Here is a 16,003-nt window from a genome sequence, read left to right as displayed (position 1 = left end):
CGTGCCAAGTTATATTTAACTGAAATTTAATACATTAATTATTAATTTAATTAATGCGTTTGGAAAACTATTTGTACAATGAGCTTTGCATATTCATGCTTTGCGACATGTTACAAGACCAATCTCTAATGTAATATATACATATATATATCCTGACCTGGCCCCTCTGTCAAATTTTAGAACCCATGTCAAAAAGTTTGCATGTCCATGGTTTAGCCCATGGTTTAGCCCATGGTTTAGCCCATGGTTTAGCCCATGGTTTAGCCCATGGTTTAGCCCATGGTTTAGCCCATGGTTTAGCCCATGGTTTAGCCCATGGTTTAGCCCATGGTTTAGCCCATGAGCTAAACCATGGGCTTAGTCATGGTTTAGTCATGGTTTAGTCATGGTTTACTGGTTTAGTTCTTGTTCAGTCCTGGTTTAGTCCTGGTAAAAAGTAATGAGTTTGGGGGAGGATTTCCGATACGAGTGAGCGCTCCTGTGCCTCTGTAAAGATAGGCCATGGTTCAGTGCTCAGATTTACATATTTTACAACAACATTCAAATTGTAAAAATAACCCAGATTTGATTATTGTCCATTTGAATAGTGGTAATCTAGGTTTAAATTTAAGTCTAGATTATGACCAAAATTTTATTGTTCAAAACTCAATGTTTACAAAATAATGAATCAACAAAATATAAGAATAAACTAATATATAATTGTATTAATTTATGTAATCTGAGCACTGAACCATATCTTTACAGAGGCACAGGAGCGGTCAATCGTATCTGAAATCCTCCACCAAACTCCACACTTTTCACCATTTTTTTAAACCAGGACTGAACAGGGACTAACCTGAACTAAACCTGAACTAAACCTGAACTAAAGGTGGATATGAATATATGACAATCAATGGTTAGTTTCACTAAACCATAACCAGGGCTAAACCAGGGCTAAACCAGGGCTAAACCAGGGCTAAACCAGGACTAAACCAGGACTAAACCAGGACTAAACCAGGACAAAACCAGGACTAAACCAGGGCTAAACCAGGGCTAAACCAGGGTTAAACCATGGGCTAAAGTTTAGCCCATGGTTTAATCATGGTTTAGTCATGGTTTAGTCATGGTTTACTGGTTTAATTCTAGTTCAGTCCTGGTTTAGTCCTGGTAAAAAGCAATGACTTTGGGGGAGGATTTCTGATACGAGTGAGCGCTCCTGTGCCTCTGTAAAGATAGGCCATGGTTCAGTGCTCAGATTTACATATTTTACAACAACATTCAAATTGTCCATTTGAATAGTGGTAATCTAGGTTTAAAGTTAAGTCTAGGTTACAACCAAAATTTTATTGTTCAAAACCCAATGTTTACAAAATAATGAATCAACAAAATATAAAAATAAACTAATATATATATATATATATATATATATATATATATATATATATATATATATATATATATATATATATATATATATATATATATATATATATATATATATATATATATATTGTATGTATTCATTTATGTAATCTGAGCACTGAACTATATCTTTACAGAGGCACAGGAGCGGTCAGTTGTATCTGAAATCCTCCCCCAAACTCCACACCTTTCACCATTTTTTTAAAACTAGGACTGAATAGGGACTAAACTGAACTAAACCTGAATATGAATATATGACAATCAATGGTTAGTTACACTGAATCATAACCAGGGCTAAACCAGGGCTAAACCAGGGCTAAACCAAGGCTGACTCAGGACTGAACCAGGACTGAACCAGGACTGAACCAGGACTAAAGCAATACTCTCTGCAAGTAAAATATTATTGAGCTAAAATAATTTACCTTTTATTCTTCATTATATCTGCCTGCTTGTACAAAAAAAACAACAACAACAAAATATCTTATTTTTAAAGCCAGTATTGCAGTCTTTTATAATGAAATATAGTAGTTTTATTTGTAAAAAATGTTTTGTTAAATTTAAATTATTTGTATTTATCCATCACAATCAATACAAGTAAAAATTACTTTCAGTAGTACGACCAATTAATGCTGTTACAACAAAAAAGGCACATTTCTTCCTCCAAAGTCTGAACTCTGCTCCAAACCACATGCTTTTACTTACAGAGGATTGGCTGTAGACTTCTCCATTAAGTGTTGATCTTGATTAAAATTTAACTGTACAGAAATTATACTTAATTTCTTAGCTCTCCTAACTCTCTCTCTCTTCCCTCCCCCTCTTCTAACTCCTCTCTTCTCTTTCTCTCCCTCCGCTTCTCTCTCCTCTCTTTCTCTCTTTCTCTCCCTTTCCTCTCTCTCTCCTCCTCCCTCCCTCTCTCTTCTTCCCCCTCTCTCTCCCTCTCCTCTCTCTCTCTCTTTCCCTCTCTCTCTAACCCAGACCAGACAGTGGACTTCCCTTTCACCCTCTGCTCTTTGTCGACTCTTGACCTTCTGTTTAACATGAACATGACCCGTCTTTACAAACGCACAGAAGCGCTCACTCGTGTCCTGGCCACACCCCCAAACCACTCACATGTGTCTTAGCCCCGCCCCTTTCCTCCGCTCCAATCAACCATGATCCCTCATTGTTTCCATTCAATACCGGCTTTTCTCACCCCTAAAAAGTCACAAAATTCCTTTATTTTTTTCTGAAAGTTAAATCTTATTGTTCACATATTGTTGGTGATTTTAGTAGCAGCTCAAACTAAAGATGAAATTTTAAATAATGCAAAGTCACCAAAGGGGAAAGTGCATTGTCCGAAGGCAAACGAGCAGAAATAGTAAGGATGTCATGCACCAGTGAGCCGTGCAGAAAAACTGAAAGTGAATCTGTCAACCAAATCTAAGATAAAAATCTTACACAGATTAAAAAAATAACTAAATTATATATATATATATATATATATATATATATATATATATATATATATATATATATATATATATATATATATATTCTAAAATAAATCATTTTAAATTTCAAAAACAGGCAATGAAAATTACTTTTTCAGAAATGGATATTGTAGTTTCAGCTGATTCAATATTTTGAGTATTTTTTCAATTAAAATTCTTCTGCAACCTATAGACATATTCATGGGTTTCAGACAAACAATTCCTTCCTAATTAGATGGACTTTGTGAGGACCCAGTGAGGAGCTTTCCCCATTCAAAAAATATAATATTTTTATTTGAATTGTTTGATTGCTATGACCACAGAGGGCAGTTGCCATATTGAAACCCATGAATTGACACTTTGCAGCTGATGTCGCTGATCTCTGGGGGCGTGAAGCTAACTAAGGCTGTGCTCTGTCTTGAAGCTCTGTTTCTCAATTTAGACTTAAATCTGAGGTTTGTTTTAACACAATATGACCATGAACGTTTGTATTGATCACAAGGTCCTGAACAAGTGTTGTTTAAATCCATTGTGTTTTTGTTTTTTTTTTGAGTTTTTAGACTATTTTTGGCTGTGCTTGTTAATATGTGCCTTTGGTCACCATGGTAACTGACAAACATACATGTAGAACCCACCATCCTTTAATTTACCACCAGTGATGGAAGAATTCTTTGAACATTTCTTTAATTACAGAATACCTCAATTAATAATGTATTTTGTAATCTCTTCTGATACATGGTTCAATCATAGTACTGTATTCTGAATACTCTGAATACTTTCACATTGAGTTTCATTATATCATAGTGGGGAAACTTAGTAGAGGAAATAAATTACTTTTGTTATGAATTTATTTATCACTGATTAGAAAAGAAAAATCACACATGTGCTCAGCATGTTTTTATTTTTTTTTTCATCATTCAGTTTGAAGCCTAATTTGCATGATCAAATATCACCATGTACTCCTTTTGATTTTAGGAATGTAAAATATTCTGAATTCCACCAAATGAAACAGTGACTGTACAGGAATGTTTTATAGGGGTAGGAAGAGACACATTTTGATGAGATGAGACATGAGATTGGGTCCATGAGAATGAGATTTTAACATAATTCCTAATTATGTGAATTCATAATTCACTTTCAAATGTTTGTCTCACATTTGACTTATTTAATTGAATATTTTTGTTGCCGTTTTTGTACTGCTTTTTGGAACTATAAGAGATGTAACTCGCCAACATGTAACCCTTTCTTGTCCAATCAAAATTTAAACTCACAAAATGTTTTTCTTATGTCTGCATAAACTTGTAACAGTTTTGTCTCATGGAATCTTGTGGCACAAGATCTTTTCCCATCCCTAGTATTTTCATTACATGTATTTAATTGCTTCTTAAATGATTTACCACTGTATTTGTATTTGACTGTATTTGTCATTGATGGTGTATTCTCTTGTAGACTGTTCATTGTCGTATCCGGTGGGTAAATATGTGATCCACGAGGTGATGGATGTCTCCTTCTCCCATCTCTCCTGTGAAGACCAGGCCGCGGTGGTCGTGCACTGGAACGCAAGTCCTCTCGGTGAGTGGAGAGTGGAGTTGGGATTTTATGTTTTTAATAAAAGGATTCTGTTCAAACAAAGTTCACATTTTAAACTCATCCAGAATAACTGATAAATAGACTGAAATATGCCTATGAACAAACTAATACACGAATAAAATGTGTTTCAGAACATCTTTTTACAGATCTAAACTCCGGAGTTAGCAGTTTTATGCAGAATACATTTTTATGCTAAATAAAATTTAGACTACATTTGTTGTGAACAAAGGATAAGAAGGAGTGCTTCATGGACCTCTGGGCAGTAATGAAAAGTAGTAAAAGTAGTAATGAAAGAGGTGTTCTTTGGTAAATGGATTGTCAATGTACACAAATACAAAAAAACAACTCAACTTTAAAATGCCTTTTACACTTATGGTATGTCTCAGTAGACCTGAGCCCCAACGCGTTTCAGCCTACTGGCCTTCATCATGGGGACAAACCACAGTTAGACCAGATTTAGTCCTGGTTTAGTTCTGTTTTCAGCCTCATCTGAGCGCAAACATATCAAGTGTCCTGTTTCAAAAGCAGGAGTGGTATTTGATTTCCCGGTCCCCGTTCAATGTAACTTTAGCTGTTTGTGATGAGATCGGACCCTGTCCTGGTTTTAGGACTTGAGCCGAATTTTAAAACCATGTTCATTCTCCATGGAAAGATGTTTTATGCCACACTGGGTAATATAATAGCTACAAGAACAACATTTCCATGGAAACGAGGAGACCCTCCTCCAGGCCAAATAAGAGTCAGGTTTGTGGAGATGCAAGCCCACTAACAGACTTATACACAATGAAAATGCTTTTATTTTAGTCTATTTTGGGCCTTTTTGTCAAAAACGTTCTGTGGTGGTCTTTAAATACATACACGCTGATTTTATTTGTTCACAATAAATTGCATTATTGATGTAAAACAACATAATAATATAAAGGAAAGTCCAATAACTTCCTGTTTTTGAAAGGTATATGTATGAGAATCTTTTAACTAATACATACAAGAAAGAAAGGCTTTATGACCAAAAATAATTCTGTGTGTGTGTGTGTTTGTGTGTAAAGGCCTATGTGATGTGAATTAACCAAATCAAAATGGGAACCCTGCAATGATATACACCCAAGTACTTAAACTGGCATAACACCAGACATTTAGAGACTATCACATAAAGTTCTGGACCCGATCCTGGACTAGATCCTGGACCTAGATCCAGACTGAACCTGTTTGAGTCGTAAACATGAAAAACACACAGAGGAATCTGCCCCAGGGCCCAAAACCTGCTCCACCGCTTTAGTGTATAATCACTGCAAGATGAGCCCAAGCAGAGACTATGCAGGTCTAGAGCTAGACTGTGGACTTGGTTTAGATTTCGTTTAGACCTGGTTTAGACCTGGTTTAGACCTGGTTTAGACCAGGCTGGGTCCTAGCTGGATCCTGGCTGGATCCTGGCTGAGTTCCAAATCCAGGTTTAGCAATTTTAAGTACTTTAAGGTGCACTATGTAACTTTTCTGATCCACCACCTGCTTTTCTCTTTTCTTTTTGTTTTGCTTGAAATGTTCCACAGTGTGCAACCTATCTACTATTAGAGATGTTTTAGTGCAAATAAAACTAATAAAAAATATATTGCATTTATATTCTGTATTTTTCAGGAATTGAACATATTAAAGGGTTCAGGGTTTATCTGGAAGACAAGAATCCAGAAAGAAAACAGTGTCAACACCTGATCCTCAAAGAGCCGCGGCAACTCAACTACACCTACAAGAGCATGGTACTTTTTTATTGCTTAAAAATATACCTTGAAAATGAGGCTAGACCTGGGCTGTCCAAACATTTGTCATCAAGGGCCACATATTAAAACACAGACATAGCAGAGGGCTGATCAAGGGCCACAGACTGGCAGTCAATACAGAGAATAATTTAAATGGGCGCATGAAAAGAGACATTAGACTTAGACATTAAGACTGAGAACCTAAATGAGACATGCTGTTTGATAATGGGTTTATAAAGATAGATTATTAAAACAGTGAAGCTGTGAAAAAGTAGTGCTTTTGGTCATTTGGGCCAATTCAGTGTGTAGCCTGAGGGCCAAGAAAAAATGGTCAGAGGGCCAGGGCCACACGATGTGACAAAACAGATTTTTTTCTTTTAATTTCTTTAATTTAATTTTGTCTTTTTAAAAACATTAAAAACTTTTCAATATTGTTTTTAAGTTTGAAGTATTTGTAATTAAACATTTAGCTGATTTTGGTCTCGGTAGTGTAATGTTTGATATCAATTTATTCCAACTTGCCTGCATAACATGTTCTTGTCTTTTAAAGCACCCAAATGACTTTACTTCAGAGGGAAAAAACATAAACTATACAGGCTTTTAATCATTGTTATTTAACAAAAAAAAGAGTCAAATCTATTCCTCCAAAGTCCAAACCCTGCAGGCAGTGCAATTCCAGCTCCCACAGTTGAATCCAGCCATTTTGTCCTTGAGCAAGACACTTAACTCATCTTATCCTCAGTGTCTGCGTACACTGGTTTATGAGTGTGTCTGTGAATGGATGAGTGGTTCCTGAAGTGTCTTAAAGGTGGAAAAGCACTATATAAAAATGTGACCATTTGCTATATAGAGGTGGCACCATGGGTGATCAGCTAGTACACTCATCTCACAAGCAGGTTTCAGGTTCGATTCCCAAGCCGCCCAGTTATTTCTGTGCAAAGTATGCATGTTTCTACTTGTGTTTAGGTGGCTTTCCTTCTCTTAATTTTGAAGGTGCACTGTGTAACTTTTCTAGTAGAGGGTACTTCACCTTCATCGAAAGAGCATTCAAAGTCTAATCTCATTGTTTTTCTGTTTATGTCTGTTTTTCAGAGGTTGAGCAGTCAGCCGTTCACCAGTCTCTCCTTTGACACAGATTACATGATCCGAGTTGTGCCTTTTCCCTCTCTGATGAACGAGAGCTTCTTTCCTCCATCTTTCCTTCGAACCAACTGTGAGTTTCAGCCAGAAATATGCAAATATTAAACAATGAATTGGGGCTGCCAGATTAATCATAATCACAGCAACATTTGAAGAACCATAATTTTCTCCACAAACAACAAAAAGCCCTGTCTTATTCTGCTCAAAAAGTGCTTACCGTGTAGTTTAGATCTGTACAAACATGTTTCGAAATGTGATTCTTGTGTTAGTTTGTCAATTCATATTTCTGTCTTGACCTGTTTAGAATTGGAATTTATGGTTAAATACATCACAATGCTCATCAGAAAAATCGCAATTCAATATTTTTCATAAATCGTTCTGCCATGCAGTGAATCTCGTGACCTTTGGAAATCAAGCATATATAAAACTGTATTATCCATTGTATTACTTGATATGAATGCAGTATTGTCTTGTATTTTCAGCCTGTGAGGTGCTGTTGGGAGCTGAGAGCCTCGTGTGTAAACCCTGTGAGTTTGAGTCAAATTTTTTTCAACCTGTTCCCCACTATTTTTGCTAAATTTAAATGTAGGGGTGGAAAGTATCACTAATACTCATATTTCTTTAACTGATTTTTAAACTTGTACTTTATAATTACTTACTAGATTTACATAATTATAACAGCACTGCATCACCTTCTCTGATTGGCCAGAACTCAGAAAATATGCAGATTACAGTAAAAAAAAAAACTGAATTCCACTTTCAAGTTTTGCATAAAAGTGTGATCTAAAATGCTTCTAAAATTGTTTTTAAAAAAGAAAAAAAAAGGAAAAGTAACTAGTACTCTGAGTAGTATTTTTCTTGTGTACTTTTTATACAATTTTGACAGCAGTACTCGCACTTGTAATTGAGTACATTATTAGCCAAGTAACTGTACATTTACTTGAGTACAAATTTTCAGTAATCTTTCCACCAATGTTTAAAAGTTATTTTCTGAAATGTACAACAACTTTACCCCCTTCTCTTGTATTTTCCCTCCTCACTTTCTTAGTCTGGAAGCCCAAGTCCTTGAATGTGTCTCAGTTTGGCTCTAACCTCCATGTGACCTTTGATCCCGCCCCCTCGACCTTTCATCTCAGTGTGTACTACTTTTACTATAAACTGAGACAGGACGGACCCTTCAAGATGCAGCGCTGCAAACCAGTAAGAGCATTATGGCTGTTTCATCAGTTTATTTTTTAAGTGCACTATGTAACTTTTCTGCTTGTCTCCATGGAGATGTGTTTTGCTTGTAAGGTTCTATGGGAGTATTTTTCTTCCATTAATTTAATGACAGTGTCATGAGGCACGTATTATCTGCCTCTCTTGTGTCTCCCTGTGTGTTCTCCCCCTCCCGCACCTGCCTGAGTCCGGAGCGGGGCGGAGTTGCTGGCTCCTCCCGCGCGCACCTGGAGCGCATCAGCGCAATCACCTCCACCTGCTGCGGAGCTTAAGATGGACGAGCTTCAGACACTCGGTGCCAGACCGTCTGCGTGTCAACGTATATGCCTCAGTCTAGCTTTGTATTGGTGTTGCCTGTCTGCCCGTTACTTGCCGGATTTCTGCTACCTTCCAGATTCATGCTCTCGCTCGTCCCTGCTCCTGCCTCCGCGCTCCAGCCCCGGTACAGTCCTCCTCACTGCCTTCCTCCTGCCCCGCCTTGGTCTCCGGCTTGCTTCCCGTCTCCGGCCCTGTCTCCCGCTCTCTGGACTATCCCTGCTGGATCTTCCCTGGCCCTGCTCCTGGTCCCGTCGTGCTCCGGCCCTGGCTGTCTTCGTGCCCGCTCTGGACATCTCTGCCTGGCGTGCTCTGGTCTCACCCTGAACCTGTCCTCGTCTCGGTCCTGGTTTCCCATCCCTGCTCGACACCACTCCCGTCTGGTTCGCCTCCCGCTCCCCGCTCCCTGTGCGTGTGTTACATGAACTATTAAGACTGAACCTTTCACTAACTGTAAATAAAACACTGTAAACCTGTCCCGAGTCCTGCACGTCTTTGGTCCGCTACACCCACAGTTACAACAGAACGGTCTGGCCAAACATGGACCAAGCAGACTCGGGACCGGATCCGGCGCTGCGCCACGCCTTTTCCCACGAAAAGGCCCACGAAATGATTATTGGGCAGCACGACCAGTCCCTCCGGAATCTTTTGGACTATAACCAGACCCTCACTCAACAAGTGTCCCAGCTGACCGGTCAAGTCGCGGCTCTGCTCGCCGCCTCGCCTCCGACCCCGCCTCCCGCTGCTACCAAGCGGATGCGGCTGCCCCCCTGTTAAGTCTCGCCCAGGGGCGCCGGTCCGTAGCGGATTACTCCATAGAGTTTTGGACGCTAGCAGTAGAGGTTGACTGGACGGACAGTGCGCTGCGGGCTGCTTTTTTAAAGGGACTTAACGAACATTTAAAGGATGAGTTGGTTTCCCGAGATGAGCCCCCGGATTTACAGTCTCTCATTTCGTTGGCCCACCAGATTGATAACCGGCTGCAGATGCGACGGAGGGAGAGACGCCGGTCGCCGGCCCCGCGAGAGACACGTGTTTCCCCACTGCCTCCGGAGGAGCCGATGCAGCTAGGCCGGACCAGCGTGGCCGCTGAGGAACGTAGCCAACGTCGCCGCCTGGCAGGGGAGTGTCTCTACTGTGGTGAGCGGGGACATTTCATTGCTGGTTGCCCGGTTCGGCCAAAAGGGGGAGCCCGCCAGTAGCACTGGGAGTACTGGTGGGTCAGTCTCACATCCCAGAAAGGAACAATAGACTTTTGTTGAACGCTACCCTGTGTCTTCACGCGGATACTTTACCTGTTGTAGCCCTCGTCGATTCTGGGTCCGAGGAGAATTTTATTGACAAACAGCTTGCGGAGCAGTGTGGAATTAAACTGGAGGTCCTCGAACATCCCCTCGATGCTCGGGCACTAGATGGATGCTTCCTCGCCCGCGTGACTCAGGTCACCGAGCCTATAACACTCGTCTTATCTGGGAATCACCGCGAGGTTCCTCGCTTCCACGTCCTGTCCACTCCCTCATCGCCGTTGGTCCTGGGTTACCCTTGGTTGCAGATGCACAATCCTGTTTTTGACTGGGTCCGGAGAAAAGTATCAGGCTGGAGCCCCACTTGCCACGCCCAGTGTCTGCAGTCAGCCCTGTCACCTGGAGGGAGGGCCAACTCTACTTCCAGTCCCGCCTCGGACGTCCCAAATCTCTCAGCTGTTCCGGTGGAGTACCATGACCTCCAGGAGGTGTTTAGTAAAAGTAGGGCACTCTCGTTGCCCCCACACCGGCCTTATGACTGTTCTATTGATCTCCTGCCAGGTGCCCCCTTACCGTCTAGTCACCTATATAATTTGTCCAAACCTGAACGCAAAACTATGGAAGAATATATCCGGAATTCACTGGCCGCTGGTATCATCCGCCCATCCTCCTCCCCAGTTGGTGCAGGATTCTTTTTTGTAACTAAAAAGGACAAGACACTACGTCCTTGCATAGACTATAGGGGGCTTAAGAACATCAGTAAAAAACAAATACCCACTTCCTCTCTTGGACTCCGCATTCACACCCCTCCACGGAGCAACCATCTTTTCCAAGCTCGACCTATGGAATGCGATTCACCTGGTGCGCATAAGAGAGGGGGATGAGTGGAAGACTGCTTTTAAGACCCCTCTCGGCCACTTCGAATATCTAGTCATGCCCTTCGGCCTAACTAACGCCCCTGCTTTATTCCAGGCCTTCATTAATGACGTGCTCCGGGACTTTTTTAACCGGTTTGTTTTTGTATACCTTGATGATATTTAAATCTTTTTTAAATCTCCGCAGGAACACCAGCATCATGTCCGCCAGGTCCTCCAACGCCTACTGGAAAATAAACTGTACATTAAGGCTGAGAAATGCGAATTCCATTCTGAGGAGGTTAGTTTTTTGGGGTTCATCGTGGGGCGAGGCCAGGTGAAAGTGGACCCTGAGAAGATCCAGGCTGTCGCTAATTGGCCTATTCCCGCCAACCGCAAGCAACTACAATGGTTCATCGGCTTTGCCAATTTCTATAGACGGTTCATCCGCGACTTCAGCCGAGTCGTCTCCCCCCTAACTAAATTGACCTCACCCGCATTACCATTCACCTGGTCCCCTGAAGCCCAATCCGCCTTTGATAAGCTCAAGCACCTGTTTACCTCCGCTCCCATCCTTCACTAGCCTGACCCGTTGCGTCAATTTATTGTCAAGGTAGATGCGTCGGACACTGGGGTGGGGGCCGTACTGTCTCAAAGGTTTGACCCCCACAACCGTCTCTTTCCCTGCGCCTTTTTTTCACATCGCTTGACCCCAGTGGAGGCCAATTATGATGTAGGTGATCGGGAGCTCCTCGCGGTGAAGCTGGCACTGGAGGAGTGGCGTCACTGGCTCGAAGGGGCGGAGCTTCCATTTTTAGTCTGGACAGAACCTCGCCTACATCCAATCCACTAAACGTTTAAACTCCCGCCAGGCCCGTTGGTCTCTCTTCTTTAGCCGATTCAATTTCACCCTCACTTATTGCCCCGGGTCCCGGAACGTTAAGCCCGATGCTCTCTCTCGGCAGTTTTCCCAAGAAGAGAAGTCCGCCGCCTCCGAATCCATCCTTCCATCCGCCTGTGTCGTGGCGGCGGTTCATTGGAGGTCGAGGACGTGGTCCAGGCGGCCCAAGCCAATGACCCCGACCCAGGTAATGGCCCACCTGGCAAATTATTCGTATCTAACCCTGTCCGTCCCCAGGTTCTCGAGTGGGCCCACTGCTGTCGGACTCTCTCCCTACTTAAGCAGCATTTCTGGTGGCCCACCATGGACCGAGACACCCGAGACTATACGGCCACATGCCAGGTATGTGCTCGGGCGAAAGCATCCCACTCACCTCCTTCGGTACTTCTGCTTCCCCTTCCAGTTCCTAAGCGGCCTTGGTCCCACATGGCAGTAGACTTCGTCACCGGCCTTCCCGCGTCCCAGGGCAACTCAGTAATCCTCACGGTACTGGACCGCTTCTCGAAGGCCGCCCACTTCATTGCCCTACCCAAGCTCCCCACTGCTAAGGAGACCGCGGACCAGCTCACCGCCCACGTCTTTCGCCTTCATGGGATCCCAACGGACATCGTCTCGGACCGGGGGACCCAGTTCACCTCACAGGTGTGGCGGGCTTTTTGTGAGGGTCTGGGGGCCACGGTAAGCCTCACCTCTGGGTTCCAACCCCAATCTAATGGGCAAACTGAAGGGCGAACCAAGACCTTGAGTCAGCCCTCCGGTGCGTAGTGTCTACCAACCCTATGACCTGGACCTCCTTCCTCCCCTGGGACGAGTACGCCCATAACTCATTGGTGAGTTCGTTCACTGATGTCTCCCCATTCCAGGCCTCCCTCGGGTACCAGCCTCCACTATTTCTGTCGGAGGAGAAGGATCTGGAGGTTCCCTCTGTCCAGCACCACCTTCAGCGCTGCCGCAGGGTGTGGACGAAGACGAGGGCCACTCTCCTTCAGGCGGGCAGACGCATCAAGGCGGCAGCGGATCAGCGCCGCGTCCCAGCACCCGCATACCAACCCGGCCAAATGGTGTGGCTATTGTCCAAGACCATCCCCCTGAAAACTGATTCCCGCAAGCTGTCCCCCCGTTTTCTTGGTCCGTTCAAGATCACTAAGGTCATCAACCCGTCCAGTTGTCACTGCCCCCGTCTCTCCGTATCCACCCGACCTTCCACGTCTCTCAGGTCAAGCCCGTCCATACCAGTGACCTGTGCCCTCCGGCCGATCCCCCACCGCCTGTCCGGGTCATGGACGGTCACCCAGCCTTCACCGTCCGCCGCCTCATCGACGTCCGTCGTCGCGGAAGGGGCCTCCAATATCTGGTGGACTGGGAGGGGTACGGTCTGGAGGAGCGCTCATGGGTGCCAAGGGCACGTATCTTGGAAGCCCGACTTGGTGAGAGAATTGCACCGCGCCCATCCTGACAAGCCGGAGGGTCCACCAGGAGGTGGCCCTTAGGGAGGGGGTACTGTCATGAGGCACGTATTATCTGCCTCTCTTGTGTCTCCCTGTGTGTTCTCCCCCTCCCGCACCTGCCTGAGTCCGGAGCGGAGTTGCTGGCTCCTCCTGCGCGCACCTGGAGCACATCAGCGCAATCACCTCCACCTGCTGCGGAGCTTAAGATGGATGAGCTTCAGACACTCGGTGACCAGACCGTCTACGTGTCAACGTATATGCCTCAGTCTAGCTTTGTATTGGTGTTGCCTGTTCCGCCCGTTACTTACCGGATTTCTGCTACCTTCCAGATTCCTGCTCTCGCTCGTCCCTGCTCCTGCCTCCGCGCTCCAGCCCCGTTACAGTCCTCCTCACTGCCTCCTCCTGCCCCGCCTTGGTCTCCGGCTTGCTTCCCGTCTCCGGCCCTGTCTCCCGCTCTCTGGACTATCCCTGCTGGATCTTCCCTGGCCTGCTCCTGGTCCCGTCGTGCTCCGGCCCTGGCTGTCTTCGTGCCCGCTCTGGACATCTCTGCCTGGCGTGGCTCTGGTATCACCCTGAACCTGTCCTCGTCTCGGTCCTGGTTTCACGTCCCTGCTCGGCACCACTCCCGTCTGGTTCGCCTCCCGCTCCCCGCTCCTTGTGTGTGTTACATGAACTATTAAGACTGAACCTTTCACTAACTGTAAATAAAACACTGTAAACCTGTCCCGAGTCCTGCACATCTTTGGTACGCTACACCCACCGTTACGACATACAGATGCTTTTATTGCTACAATATGAATTCTCGCTGTGAGAATGTAATTTGGCATTGAGTGAGTTGTGTGACTTAAAGTTGCACTCCACTGAGAATGGAACTTGGCTTCACCTGCTTGTCCCTATGGAAATAGATAAGTTTAAAGTCATTTTGTGGAATATTCCAGGTAAAGCAATAACATTTCTCTCGAGATAAGCAGGTTGCAGAACCTTTACCAGAAAAGTTACGCAGTGCACTTTTTAAGTCATAAATCTCACTGACTCTTGTATATAATTTTTGAAAACATTTTTGTTGTCAGGATCTGAACCAGCCCAGAACCACCTGTATCCTCTATGACGTCACTCCTGGAACCTACAGCATCGAGGTACAATTCTCCCAGGCAACTCTACCAGAAAATTTTGTGCCACGATTATCATGGGCAAAATAATTGTAATTAATGACAATATCACAATATTTATCTATTGAATTGATTAAAATTTCTCACAGTTTAAAGTGTTATGGATATTAATTATTATCTGTTCATTATAGTTAAAACTATTAGTAAAGAATTGTGCTTGTTGTTGTTTTGACTTATAACAATCTAAAGGTAACATCAATCTGGTTTATTGTGCCAGTTATCTTTGTGGCCGATTATCACAACATAAAATGTATTGATGTATGATTATTTGTCTCATTCTAACCTCTACAGAGTGAACTGGGTTTAAAATAATATTCTGTTATTTTTATTTGCTTTAATTCATGTTCCTGGTTTTGTTTTTCAGCTCAGAGACGACAGCAATGTGACAAGGAGACAGACACAATTCCATGTCAGTCAAGGTAATTAAAAATATGGTACTTCAGAGATGAGACCAACTGAAACATTAAATCTCCTCTATCTTTGTAAAACACCCAAAGCCTGGACATTTCACACTGTATTTTCCTCTTTTTTTTTATTCATAATTTTTATTGCATTTTAACATTTTATTTAGCCCTCCCACCCCTCCTCCCTGGTTACAGGGTAAACACAGGAGCAGATGCACATACATCTCAATGTATATGTTTATGCATGTGTGGTGTGTGTGTGTGTATATATATATATATATAAGTACCAAGTATGGTAACCATAATAAGTGATGCTACTAATGAAAATCAATATTACGGGCATAAAAGTTGACCAGAAAACAAAACACACCGAGTATGCAAAAAAGGATAGAATAAATAAATAAATAAGAAAATAAAATAAAACTAACAATAGAAAAAAATTTTAAGAAAATAATAATTGATTTGCATCCTTCCTTTGGTTCTCTGATGGTCACCATCTGCCCCCTCTCCAACATACAATCATCAATAATATTACCTGAAAGCAGGTCACATTCCAGCTCAATGCTATTTATGACTCTACTACCATTATAAACTTCTGTTCTAGTAGTTAATGATATATAGTTAATGATATATATTTTTATATATATATATATATATATATATATATATATATATATATATATATATATATATATATATATATATATATATATATATATATATATATATATATAAAATAAGATAATAATTAATTATTATCAGTTTATAAAATGTATATATAATAATAATTGTTATGGTCTTCACATACATAACTTTAATATTACATTGATTTCTAGTCTGGAGTTTGACCTGTGGTAAACATTTGAAAGGTCAGCGGTCAATAAGGCACCCCTATAAATCATTGTATAGGTCTGTCCTATGTTTTAATGCATACGTTTGATACTCTAAATGAGAGATATCAAGTAGAAGCTGTCTAAATATTCCAAATGTAGGAGGATTTTCTGTATTCCAATTTAATAGAATACATTTTTTTGATAAGTATGATATGATACCCAGTTGTTTCTGTAGTATTGGATTCATTTCTATATCATATTCTACG

General features: G+C 42.5%; 1 protein-coding gene across 1 annotated transcript in view; it reads left to right on the top strand.

Moving 5' to 3' along the window:
• Positions 1-14,919, top strand: part of LOC117393471 (interleukin-17 receptor D-like) — a gene marked incomplete at its 3' end in the record, with an annotated part of 28,674 nt that extends 13,755 nt beyond the window's left edge. The window contains exons 3-9 of the mRNA XM_055232465.1: positions 4,320-4,442; positions 6,093-6,211; positions 7,304-7,424; positions 7,834-7,878; positions 8,400-8,551; positions 14,402-14,467; positions 14,865-14,919. Of these exons, the coding sequence (XP_055088440.1) occupies positions 4,320-4,442; positions 6,093-6,211; positions 7,304-7,424; positions 7,834-7,878; positions 8,400-8,551; positions 14,402-14,467; positions 14,865-14,919 (681 nt within the window). The remainder of the gene's footprint in view (positions 1-4,319; positions 4,443-6,092; positions 6,212-7,303; positions 7,425-7,833; positions 7,879-8,399; positions 8,552-14,401; positions 14,468-14,864) is intronic.
• Positions 14,920-16,003: the final 1,084 nt, after the last annotated feature.

The sequence above is a fragment of the Periophthalmus magnuspinnatus genome, unplaced genomic scaffold (genome assembly GCF_009829125.3).
Source record: "Periophthalmus magnuspinnatus isolate fPerMag1 unplaced genomic scaffold, fPerMag1.2.pri scaffold_147_arrow_ctg1, whole genome shotgun sequence".
Taxonomy (NCBI): domain Eukaryota; kingdom Metazoa; phylum Chordata; class Actinopteri; order Gobiiformes; family Gobiidae; genus Periophthalmus; species Periophthalmus magnuspinnatus.
The sequence above is the reverse complement of the archived record's forward strand: the minus strand, read 5'-3'. Positions and strand labels throughout refer to the sequence as shown.